At 46.1% G+C, this 11,425-nt stretch overlaps 7 protein-coding genes across 7 annotated transcripts; 6 read left to right on the top strand and 1 right to left on the bottom strand.

The window, feature by feature from the left end:
- Positions 1-691: 691 nt before the first annotated feature.
- On the top strand, positions 692-1,147 carry EYB26_004637 (uncharacterized protein; the record flags this gene model as incomplete). The annotated part of the gene is made up of 1 exon (XM_054263928.1): positions 692-1,147. The coding sequence occupies one exon, from the start codon at positions 692-694 to the stop codon at positions 1,145-1,147; it is 456 nt and encodes a 151-aa protein (XP_054119903.1).
- Positions 1,148-1,362: 215 nt separating this feature from the next.
- Positions 1,363-2,391, top strand: EYB26_004636 (uncharacterized protein; the record flags this gene model as incomplete). The annotated part of the gene is made up of 1 exon (XM_054263927.1): positions 1,363-2,391. One exon carries the CDS (start codon positions 1,363-1,365, stop codon positions 2,389-2,391), a length of 1,029 nt encoding a protein of 342 aa, XP_054119902.1.
- A 547-nt stretch (positions 2,392-2,938) lies between these two features.
- Positions 2,939-4,693, top strand: EYB26_004635 (uncharacterized protein; the record flags this gene model as incomplete). The annotated part of the gene is made up of 3 exons (XM_054263926.1): positions 2,939-3,049; positions 3,107-4,259; positions 4,317-4,693. 3 exons carry the CDS (start codon positions 2,939-2,941, stop codon positions 4,691-4,693), a joined length of 1,641 nt encoding a protein of 546 aa, XP_054119901.1.
- Positions 4,694-4,904: 211 nt separating this feature from the next.
- EYB26_004634 (uncharacterized protein) lies at positions 4,905-6,355 on the bottom strand (the record flags this gene model as incomplete). Its single annotated transcript, XM_054263925.1, has 5 exons — positions 4,905-5,508; positions 5,563-5,687; positions 5,749-5,846; positions 5,904-6,032; positions 6,088-6,355. 5 exons carry the CDS (start codon positions 6,353-6,355, stop codon positions 4,905-4,907), a joined length of 1,224 nt encoding a protein of 407 aa, XP_054119900.1.
- Positions 6,356-6,754: 399 nt separating this feature from the next.
- EYB26_004633 (uncharacterized protein) lies at positions 6,755-7,683 on the top strand (the record flags this gene model as incomplete). Its single annotated transcript, XM_054263924.1, has 3 exons — positions 6,755-6,803; positions 6,864-7,097; positions 7,151-7,683. 3 exons carry the CDS (start codon positions 6,755-6,757, stop codon positions 7,681-7,683), a joined length of 816 nt encoding a protein of 271 aa, XP_054119899.1.
- A 312-nt stretch (positions 7,684-7,995) lies between these two features.
- Positions 7,996-9,126, top strand: EYB26_004632 (uncharacterized protein; the record flags this gene model as incomplete). The annotated part of the gene is made up of 5 exons (XM_054263923.1): positions 7,996-8,091; positions 8,145-8,260; positions 8,341-8,798; positions 8,854-8,990; positions 9,058-9,126. 5 exons carry the CDS (start codon positions 7,996-7,998, stop codon positions 9,124-9,126), a joined length of 876 nt encoding a protein of 291 aa, XP_054119898.1.
- A 474-nt stretch (positions 9,127-9,600) lies between these two features.
- Positions 9,601-11,385, top strand: EYB26_004631 (uncharacterized protein; the record flags this gene model as incomplete). Its single annotated transcript, XM_054263922.1, has 2 exons — positions 9,601-9,632; positions 9,699-11,385. 2 exons carry the CDS (start codon positions 9,601-9,603, stop codon positions 11,383-11,385), a joined length of 1,719 nt encoding a protein of 572 aa, XP_054119897.1.
- Between the last annotated feature and the right edge of the window lie 40 nt (positions 11,386-11,425).

Here is an 11,425-nt window from a genome sequence, read left to right as displayed (position 1 = left end):
ACTATTTACTTCTTTACAACATATCGCTCCTTGAGTCCCTTTGTCGTGTTGAACCCAGTTAGTTAATCGAGATGGGCTAATATTACTATTATCACTCCGCCTATCGATAGCCCAACTCAACCCGATAAGGGTCCGATTTCTTCACCCCTCGCTCTGAGTCCTCACTAGCCCAAATGCTTAGTAGTGCGGACTTGTCGAATAAGTCAGAAGTTTAGCTAATTGATAGTTACATGTTATTATCATATCAGTGCGTTTGAACATTGGAACTGGTGCATCTTGGTACATCTCATCCGCGAGTCAGGGCTCGGGGCTTAGGGCTAGGGCTATATTTCCTTTTACAGTAAACTACAAGCCCTAATCGCGATAGCTGTAGCCACGATCGATCGCCAGTCTTTCAGATCAGGTAAGATTTACATGAATTCATTAATCAAATACTGCTGAACATAGTAGTTAGTTTTTATTTTCGCTTCCTTCATCAAAATTACGTACGTTTTGATGCAAATGACCGAAGCTGGAGCTTGTTTCGGTCGATCCGCCCCATTGTCGGACAGGCCGCGCCTTGAGCCGTATACAAGTAGTATATCGATATGTCGAGCACCACGAACAAATCGAACAAATTATCAATTATACCAGAAGATTTCAATCCAGCGCTGCACTATTACAGTTGTTTATTTGAGCTCCAAAAATCAACATGTCGGCCAACGGACAATCCTTCCTCCTCGACCCTGAAAAGAAGACTGGTCCCATGCGATACAGCCATGCACGAGTTGTCTCGCCAAGCACTCATCACACAATCCACATCTCAGGCATTGCTGCCGTCACACCAGACGGCAAATACGAAGGCGTAACCGAAAACCCCGACGGCTCATATGAACTGGACATCCGCGCACAAACCGCCGCAGTTCTACGACGAATTGAGAGCATAATCAAGGGTGCCTCTGATGGAAAGGCCGATCTTTACAATATTGTGGATGCGGTTGTTTATATTCTGGATATGAAGACTCAATATGCCGGCATGAACGAGGAGTGGAATAAAATTTGGAGTGATCGCGCCAGTGCACCTGCGAGGGCAACTATTGGGGTTAGAGAGTTGCCGGATCCTAGGTTTTTGGTGGAAATTAAGGCTACTGCGATTTTCGAGAAATAATCGTCTGAGGCAGGTTAGGTAGAATTTGAAAAAAAAAAAAAAAATCTATTTCTGTTACCAATCTAGAATGGGTTCTGTTGTCATGCAAGTAAGTACCTGTATTGTCGGATTCTCCGATAGGTGATCTAGAACAGATTGAACGATGTATATGCTTCGTTCGTCGGCATGGGGAAATATATCTTTCTACCAAATAACCTCATTAGCAATTATTCAAGATGTCCTCCCCAAATACTGATACCATGATTCAATACTTCACCATAAACAACTTCAGATTCCAAGATGGAACTACCCTCCCACATGTCCAACTCGCATACCGCGAATTCAACCCAACAAGAACAAAAGTCGCTCTCATCCCTACCTGCTTTCGCGGCCGCATCAACTCAACCCTCAACTTCGCCAACGGTGCATTGCGAGACTATCGAGTTATAGTGGTAGCTCTATTCGGCAATGGCGAATCATCGAGCCCATCAAATACGTCAAACTTCCCGCAAACCCTAGACTATCGAGACTGTGTTCACGCACAACACAAGCTCATAAGGGAGCATCTACGACTCGACAAGATTGATGTCATGATGGGATTTTCTATGGGTGGTCAATGTACTTACCATTGGGCAGCTATACACCCAAGCATGATCATCAATGCGATCATCATCTGTTCATCGGCCAAGACGAGTTTACACAATTATCAATTCTTGGAAGGACCCAAGGCTGCGTTGGAGAGTTCTATTGATTACATTGGTGGGGAGTTTCGAACAAACAGAGCCTCTCCGCCGCTACGTGGATTACATGCCTTTGGTCGCGCATACTCTGCGTGGTTGACAAGTGCCGGATGGTTTGAGCAACGCCTCTTTGAGAAGCAAGGATACAAATCACTGGATGATTGGGCCAATGTCGTTGCTGGAACGAATTACAACGATTGGTATCCGGATGATTTATTAGTGTTGCTGGGTATGTGGCAGCGGTCTGATATTGGGGTTAGTATGGGCTCTTCAAATATGGATGGGAATGTCATTTCTGTGTCTGAAGCTCTGGGCCAATTGAGTGCAAGGTGTCTTCTCATGCCATGCCAGACCGATCAATACTTTACATGGCAGGTTAGTGAGAGAGAAGCTAAACATCTAAAGAAGGCAGAGGTGGCTGTTATCCCTTCGGTTTGGGGACATGTGGCTGGAAGTGGTGCTAATCCGGAGGATAACGATTGGATGGATAGTAGAATTTCTCAATTCTTAGCTCAGACAGACTAAACTTGCAAGATCAATTATAATTCCCTCAGTATGTCGCCATATACATGATTGCGATGAGAAACCAAGAATCTTAATACGGTTGTTAGGGCTGTAGTCATGGCTGCCTGGAACCCTAGCCCCTTGCCCTAACAACAACGATACACGAGGAACACAATGTCAAAACAAAAGAAAAAACTGATGCAATAAGATTGTTCAGCCTCAAAATGGCACAGCGGAGCTATGGATATAATCAGGGATTTAAATGGATATAAACCATTGGATGGAGTCTATGTCGGACAGTCCGACGCGATCCTCATCCATCCCACTTGGGCTTTCCCCAATGGGCGGCCCGGCCACTGCGCGTTGCACGACAAGCATGCATACTTATCTTATCGCATTACGAGATGAAAGCCGTCCTGCTGAGCTACGTTGCTCGTTGTCTTTTGAATATTTCATCTATGTGTGACCATATAAACAGTCGTTCGCAGATCTGAGCTCAAGCCCTCCCCTACCTTGGAGCAACTACACGATCCAAGAGTCCATAGTTCTCCATTGAAGAGCAACCACAATGGCAGACGCCATCAAACTAGATGCCGACCTGGCGGCTTATCTCAATGCGGTCCCAAAGACCTATTCTCTCAGTGTCCTTGCAGCATTGGTGGGATATTTGATCTACAAGGTAAATCTCACCGTCGCCTTCAGGAGAGGATTGGAGCACTAAACTGACTCCCATCAGTGGCTCGTTGCAACAGATATTCCGCACATCAAAGGCCTGCCCGAAATCCCAGGCGCAATCCCCGTCTTCGGCCATCTACTCAAATTGGGTGAAGACCACGCCAGTGTCTGCGAGCGCTGGTGGCGACAATATGGACATTCCGTCTACCAGATCAAATTGGGAAACACTCGTGCAGTGGTCGTAAACTCATTTGAAGACTGCCGAAAGATGTTGCTTGGTCACCAGAATGCGATTATCGATCGTCCCAAATTGTACACTTTCCACGGCATCATTAGCAGCACTCAGGGTTTCACCATCGGTTCGTCTCCCTGGGATGATTCATGCAAGAAGAAGAGAAAAGCCGCCGGAACTGCTTTGGGAAGACCGGCATTGAGGAATTACAACAACATGTTCGACCTAGAAAGCTACTGCATCGTGCGAGACTTGAAGCGTGATAGTAAGAATGGTCAACTAGAACTCAATGTCCGACCGTTTATTCAACGATATGCCTTGAACACCACCTTGACTTTGTGCTACGGAATCCGAATGGACGAAGTCTACGACGACCTTCTTCGTGAGATTCTCTATGTGGGATCCGCCATCTCTCTCCTCCGAAGTGCCTCCGAGAACTTGCAAGACTACGTCCCGCTTTTGCGTTACATGCCCAACAACGAGAAGAATATCCGATCCAAAGAGCTTCGTGAGCGCCGAGATGCTTACTTGAACCTATTGCTTGATAAGGTCCGCGCCATGATCAAAAATGGCACTGATAAGCCTTGCATTTCTGCCGCTATTCTCAAAGACGAAGAAACCAAGCTTACCGGAGTAGAAGTATCTTCTATCTGTCTTTCACTGGTGTCTGGTGGATTTGAGACCATTCCCGGTACTCTGACATCGGCTATCGGGTCCCTGGCTACACCTGAAGGTCAAGAATGGCAAGACCGTGCTTACGCAGATATCAAGAGATTCTACCCGGATGTTCGTGATGCCTGGACTGATTGTATCCATGAAGAGAAAATCCCCTATATCAATGCTATTATCAAAGAGGCTGGTCGCTACTACACGGTCAGCGCCATGAGTTTGCCTCGAAAGACGGTGACCGAAGTCAACTGGAACGGAGCAATTATTCCTCCCAAGACGATGATTTTAATCAACGCTCAGGCAGGTAACCATGGTAAGTTGATCTTCGTCTAATCTACATACTAGACCAAACACTAACCACAACACATAGATGTCGACCACTTCGGCCCCGACGGAAACAAATTCAACCCCGAACGATGGCTCAAATCCCTCGACCCTCCCACTGAAAAGGAGACTACAGGTCTTCCTCACTTGAGCTTCGGAGCCGGCTCTCGCGCCTGTTCCGGCCAATTTATTGCCTCACGACTTCTCTACGCCGCACTCGTCCGTATCTTATCATCATACAAGATTGTTGCAAGCGAGGACAACCCACCCAACACGGACTATGTGGACTACAACCAGTTCAAGTCTGCTTTGGTTGCTATTCCGAGGGACTTTAAGGTTAAACTTGTTCCAAGAGATGAGGCTATGACGACTGAATGTTTGGGCGCAGCTGAGGCACGGACGAAGGATCATTACAAGGAGTGATTTAGCGAGGAGATGCATTTAAGGTATTTGGTTAGTAGCTCATGATTTATAGACATCACTATTTCGACTGTACCTGGTTCGGGAACATCAATCAAACATATTTAAAATACAACTTTGAAACAAGTCTATCATCGCCAAAAAATTACTTATTATAATAAAAATACCAGTCGGACTCATTCCCATACGTAACAAGTAAGGTCTGGCAGGTATCCTAAACGTGAAAACTCTGATTCTCCATTACTTCTATCCAAACCGACTTGAAATCCGCTAATAGCTGATACGGGGGCATAAAAGCCCTCCCTAAAATAGACAATACCCTGCTCCATTCTCTAAGAACGAACGCTCGTGCTAGCCTCCAGAGAGTTGTTCTAAACCAAATCCCAGTATCAGAGTCGGCCGTACTCGCCACACTTCCAACAAATAGCTGCCAAATCGTGAACTCAAATGATGAACAGAGACGAGTATCCGGCTCGCTCAGAATATTTTTCAGGCCGGAGGTTAAGGTAGTGAGGTTGGCAGGTAATATGGGCAGACGGTCACACGATAGATGAAGGAAAATACGAATGGATTGGGCGAGAGCGTCGATATATTGTAATTTGCCTCGCAGCGTGTCGCTTTTGTTCTGTATAGTCAATATCCGTTCATCGATTTCTTTGATGAGGAAATGGTCTGCCAGTTCGTATCTCCTTGAGTATTCGATTGCAGTACGCAGGTTGGCTATATCTTTGGATATAGCATCGAGGGTTCTGGAGATGGAATCTGGAAAGAACGAATGCAGTGCTTTTGTGCTTGCCTGGGAATTCATATCAATATCTCTGTGAAGTATCGTCAGCTGTAATCTTTTCACAAAATATAAGGAGTCGTCATACGAGATAAGCAGTTCTGAGAACCAAGACAGGTCATCATATTGGTTATTCTGTCCTCTCCTGAATTGAATCATATGTCTGAAGCCAGTCATATGAGTCTCAAAGCCTGTTTCTCTCTTTGCCAAGCGCTAGTAGTGGACAAAATTCAGTTATATTGCTCCCAGTTTGGATCGAAGGACAAGAGCTTACCTCGCAATATGCCAAGGTATATACCGCGCCAAGTACTCCATCAGTTACCGCCGTTACAGGATCATTCAATCTGGTGTTGATCATATTGATAGCCTTGGCTTGGTGCACGTCAGCGTTAGTAACCGACCCTGAGCTAGTCAAGGCATGATACAAACCCCCCCATGCCAAGGAGGCTTCCAGAAGAGCTGGCTCGGAAAAGTTCAACTGGATCCAGGATCGTTCCCGGAGCAAGGTCGCTTTGTCAGACGCCAAAGAGAGGAGTAAAGGTCTAAAGTAGCGGAATACTAGGTAGTTACATGAGAAATGGTCTCAACATACGTCAGCAAATGACTAGCTTACATTGGTGAATGACAACATAATCGGATTCCACGAGTCCCATATAAGGGTTCAAAGCACGGCATTTCATTGCGGATAGCTCCGGCTCTGATATTCCGGTTTCTGTTAATTGTGGCTTAATTCGCAAGACCTTGTTTCCGCATCTCGCATCTTCTAATCGCTCGCGCCGCTTCTCAAAATTCTTACGAGTGACATGGGCCCGCATGCGCTTGGTGTTGGCTCTCCCTAGGGCAGGGTCTGTGTGTGTCAAGAATGTAAATTGAGATGTCATGGAGACTGTATGACTTCTTTACCTCACCGGCAATGTAGTTGATGGCACATCACTCTTCTTGGTTTACATTTAGAGAATAGAGAAAGAACTTCATCAAGCGTAAACGCGCGGATGGTTTGGTCCGAATGCAGACTATTCCCAAATAGGAAAACAAGATAGAATCTTATTTTCCAAAAGAGGTTAGTTAGATTTTTTTTTTGAAGATTCAAAATACTTAGTTTGAATACTGAATATAGACTCATTACCGTGGAAGAACGTTGAATTTGTAATCGTTGGGATTTCTCAACCAGATGGCCCTAGGTAGTGACGAATATACAATGTGCTCTTTTCTTCTTCAGATGGAAGCTCTCCAATCTTCGTCACTATCACAGCAATTTAACATTTGATTATCATCTCCCAATGTATCCATTCGCGAGTAATCTGTCTGGCACCCATGTCTTGGTGACTGGTAAGTAATGCCCATTGCCGTTGCTGCCGTTAGTATTGACATCCATGGATATGATTGCAGGGGGCTCAAAAGGCATAGGACGGTTGATTGTTCAAGCTCTACTCGCCGAGGGTGCCAACGTGTCGTACTGTGCTCGAAACCCTCGAGGTGATGAATTCTCCGCCTTCCAGGGAGCTGCAGACAACGCCAGAGCCGTCGCGTCCACGGTTGATATCGCCAACCCTACCGACATCAAGAATTGGGTGGAGAGGTCGGTTGAGGAATTTGGCAGAATTGATTGTGTAGTCGCCAACGGTGAGCCGATAAATTCCTTGTCTTCAGCATCGGTATCTAACTCTGGGACAAAGCGTCTCCCATTTTCCAGGATCCCACCCCCGAGCACTGGGAGAAGAGTTTCAATGCCGACATCATGGGTCTTGTAACTTTACTCGAAGCAACAGAACCATATTTGGTGGAGCGTGTCAAAGCAGGAGGCTCTCCTTCCGTCGTGGTCATTACGTCTTTGGCTGGATATGACCTTGTGCTCCCAACGATTGGAAGCCCTTATACCACTTTCACGAGAGCCAAACCCGTCATTGCAAAGGATTATGCTCGCAAGTTTGCGCCTTTGGGCGTCCGTGTCAACACTTTGGCATTGGGGCTCGTTAATACACCGAATATCACTCATCCGGATGGTTCGGTTGAATGGAGCACCTATCAAACCTTTACAAAGAATAATCCTGAAGTTATCAAGGCTCTGGAAGACAAGGTCCCTCTGAAGAGGGCTGCTCGGTGTGAGGAGATTGCAAATGTAGTTGTTTTCCTGGCTAGTGGTCTTTCGAGCTATGTTTGTGGTGCGACAATCACAGTTGACGGCTCAATGTCGACCTCTCTAGTTTAGACAATCCATGAATAGAGCTGCAATCGTTAAATCAAACATTCAATATTGAACATACGACTTACATGAATTCCCAATATTGTATCCATGGATGGAAAGGAACCTATATGCCCCGCTAATCATATTACTTTTTGGGCTTGAGCTAGACGTATGCAGTGTTTTGTATGCTCTTGTCGGTCCTCCCGACATCCCCGCGATCAACTATTTTTATCCTTGGAGGCACAACAGCAGAAAAAAAGTAATATACTTCGCATGAACCATTCCTTTACATTTTCATTGCATTTTTTTTATTTTTCAATACTAACAATATATAAGATGGCACAACTAAATTGTCTCAATCTATTTAATGTCCAAGGTCGAGTGGCAGTAGTCACCGGCGGGAGCAGTGGATTAGGGCTTATGATATGCAAGGTGAACACCAGTCCGCCTATTTCATCGAATAAAGAAACTAACAGTTTACCTAGGGACTAGTATCAAACGGCGCCAAAGTGTACGTTGTCGCATTACCTGGTGATCCCATCGATGATGTCGTCAAAGAGCTCAATCGGCTCGGTTCCGAGACTGGAGGGAGTGCTTTGGGGTATGTACCTTTTCTCACGAGCACCACTTACCATCGCAAAAACAAATGAATAAATTGACTGACTTTTTTTTGGACTGAAGATTTCCATGCGACCTCTCCTCCAAATCCTCGATCCAAACCCTAGCTCAAGAAATCTCCACACGAGAAACTCATCTCGACATGCTCATCTCCAATGCTGGCATTCGTCGCGACCCTCCTATCCAATGCAACGTCCTCACAGCCTCCATAACCGAACTGCAAGAATCCATGTGGTCCAGCAACGAGGCAGACTGGGAAAAGACTTTCCGCGTAAACACGACAGCTCATTACTTCCTGAGCGTTGCGTTGTTACCTCTTCTCGCTGCTGCTGCGGCCGAGGGCCGCGATCAGGGGCGTGGCGTGATTGTGATTACGAGTTCGTGCGCGAGCATGCATAATGTCACCAATATAGATCTCTCGAGTTATGCGGCGAGTAAAGCTGCGACGGATCATTTGGTGAAGTTGTTGGCTGCTAAGTATCATCGGTTTTATGTGAGAGTGTGTGGGATTAATCCTGGATGTGAGTTCAGTCTACTCTATATTGGCCAGCAAGAAGTCTCTAACATTCTATACAGTTGTCCCGAGTAATATGAACCCAGTAGGTGCGGAGGGCAATATTTTCAGCAACTTATTTGATAAAGTGCCTGCGAAACGGGCCGCAGTTGCAGAGGATATCGCTGGTACGGTGTTGTATCTCGTTAGCAAAGCCGGAGTAAGTCTGATCCTCGCTTTTATGTTCTTTATTTCAACCTTGGTGCTAATCATTATCTGTTGTGTAGGCTTATGTGGATGGAATATCATTGTGTGTTGATGGGGGGAGAATACTTCTCGCCAATGGACAAGAATAGTGCTTTACTTACGCAAATGTTGTCAAATATTTTATATGTATAAACTCTTGACCTCTCTGATAGTCTGCACCATATGTTAGCCTTCGTTCAATGCTGCTGCTAATGCTGCTCTCTTGTCTCTACCACTTCAATATTCCGTGTATTTCATAATAGTGCTAACCCTAATCAAAACTTGCATCCATCGCCTCATCTTGATAAGGCAAATAAAGCATCGTATAATCCTATGAGTCATCAAGAATCAAACAAATCAAATGACTCGAATGAATCAAATTGACAGCCGAGCGTGGGACATCGGCGACCCCGCCGGTTGAATAGCTTCATTCGGCCAGCCCGCTTTCTTATCCTTTCCATACATGCGCCTGTCTGGGTAAAGTAGGAAACAGCTTCAGTCAAAGAGTTTATGCCATTAGTTTAATCATTGAATTGACAACATCGCATAACCCAGGTGTTAATATTCTAATCATTGTAGTCGCCATGTCAATCGCATTTCTAGCAGATAAATCAAAGTCAGACCCTTCTTCTCTCCGCATATGTATATGTCCACAAAAAGCAGCTAACCAGTGTATGCATAGATCCAAAGTCACAAAAGGCCACCTCAAAGGCATTGCCTCAAAACTGAACATAACAATCCAAGATGGACCCGATGCCGACGCCTATCTCCTCCTCCTCCAGTCCATGGAGGCGATCATGCAACGCATAGAAGATGGTGCAGATTACATGCATCCAGCACTATCACCAGTCCCAACCATATCCCCGCGAGAATATTGGCTACCAAGTGACAAAAACGAAGATAATCCGCTGAATGCATGGAGACATCGATGCGAACTCGTCGCTTCCAAACCTACCAACTCTTTGCTACAGGGTAGAACAATCGCAATCAAGGATAATATTTCTATCGGCGGTCTCCCTACAACACTCGGCACGTTTACAGAAATCTTATGCAAAGATGGGAAATTACCCGTTTCGCCTATTGATGCTTCAGTGGTGTCCAGAATTCTTGAAGCTGGAGGTATAATTAAGGGATCTTCGAGCTGCGAGAATTTCTGCGCTTCGCCATTGTCATATAGTGCCGCTACGGGGCCTGTGCATTCTCCTTGGTTGAATGGGTATACCTCTGGTGGTAGCAGTAGTGGCTCTGCTGCTCTTATTTCTGCGAATATCGTGCAACGCCAGACTGAAAACAAGTTTGGGCAGACAGTCGATCTGGCCATTGGCGGTGATCAGGCGGGTTCCATCCGTATCCCGGCTTCTTTTACGGGGATATATGGTCTGAAACCGACGCATGGATTGATTCCGTATACTGGAGCAATTGGGCTAGCACCCATGGTTGATCATTTGGGCCCTCTTGCGGAAAAGCTAGAAGATATTGCGCTGCTATTGCAGGTTATGGCAGGGTATGATGGGATAGATCCTCGGATGAGCCCTGAATCACCATTGAGGAATCAAGTAGCCGACTATCCGGCACAACTATCCGAATTCCGATCTCGACAACTTGCTGAAGGCGAGAAACTCGGTTCCTCGTTCAAAGTAGGCTTGATATCAGAGTCGTTCGATATTCCAGGTCTCACTGCCCAGATTCGGGACACAGTCCTAGAATCCGCAAAGAAATACTTCACCCAAGCCGGCGCCAGTGTCTCTGAAGTCTCTATCCCCATGCACCGCGAGGGTATAGTTATATGGACAGCCGCTTGTCGCCCATCAACGTCCGAGTTTGCCTGTCAAGGCAAACCAGGCGGATTCCTCACCTTTCCAGCACCACATATCCACACCCAATGGCCACCAAATCAGCAAATGTACGAAATCCTAACAGCCACAAACCCGGCTTTGGTAAATATCATTTTCAACGCACCCTTCATTACAGAGCGGTTTGGTCCTATGACGGAGGCAAAAGCGTATAGAAAAGCGTACGAGTTACGTGCTGCTTATGATCAGGCCTTTGAAGAATTTGATGTGCTCGTCACGCCCTGTGCGCCGAGCGTTTCGACGCCGCATCCGAAAATGAAAGGGGATGATGATGGGCCTGCGAGCTCGATAATGGATAAAGTGAATGTTGCGGTGGGAGTGACAACGAATACGGGGCCGTTTAATGTTACGGGACATCCGGCGATGAATGTGCCGTGTGGGTTTGGGAGTGTTGAGGGCAAGCCGGATGTGAAGTTGCCAATTGGGATGCAGGTTATTGGAAAGAGGTGGGATGAGATGAGTATTTTCAAGGCGGCGGCGATTTTCGAGGAGGGTCGTCGGTTGGCTAATCTATAGAGAGGAAAGACTTCTTTAATGAGTCTTTAGATCATTTGTC

The sequence above is a fragment of the Talaromyces marneffei genome, chromosome 3 (genome assembly GCF_009556855.1).
Source record: "Talaromyces marneffei chromosome 3, complete sequence".
In the NCBI taxonomy this organism is placed as follows: Eukaryota; Fungi; Ascomycota; class Eurotiomycetes; order Eurotiales; family Trichocomaceae; genus Talaromyces; species Talaromyces marneffei.
Note: the sequence above shows the minus strand (reverse complement) of the source record. Positions and strands in the feature narration are given on the sequence as shown.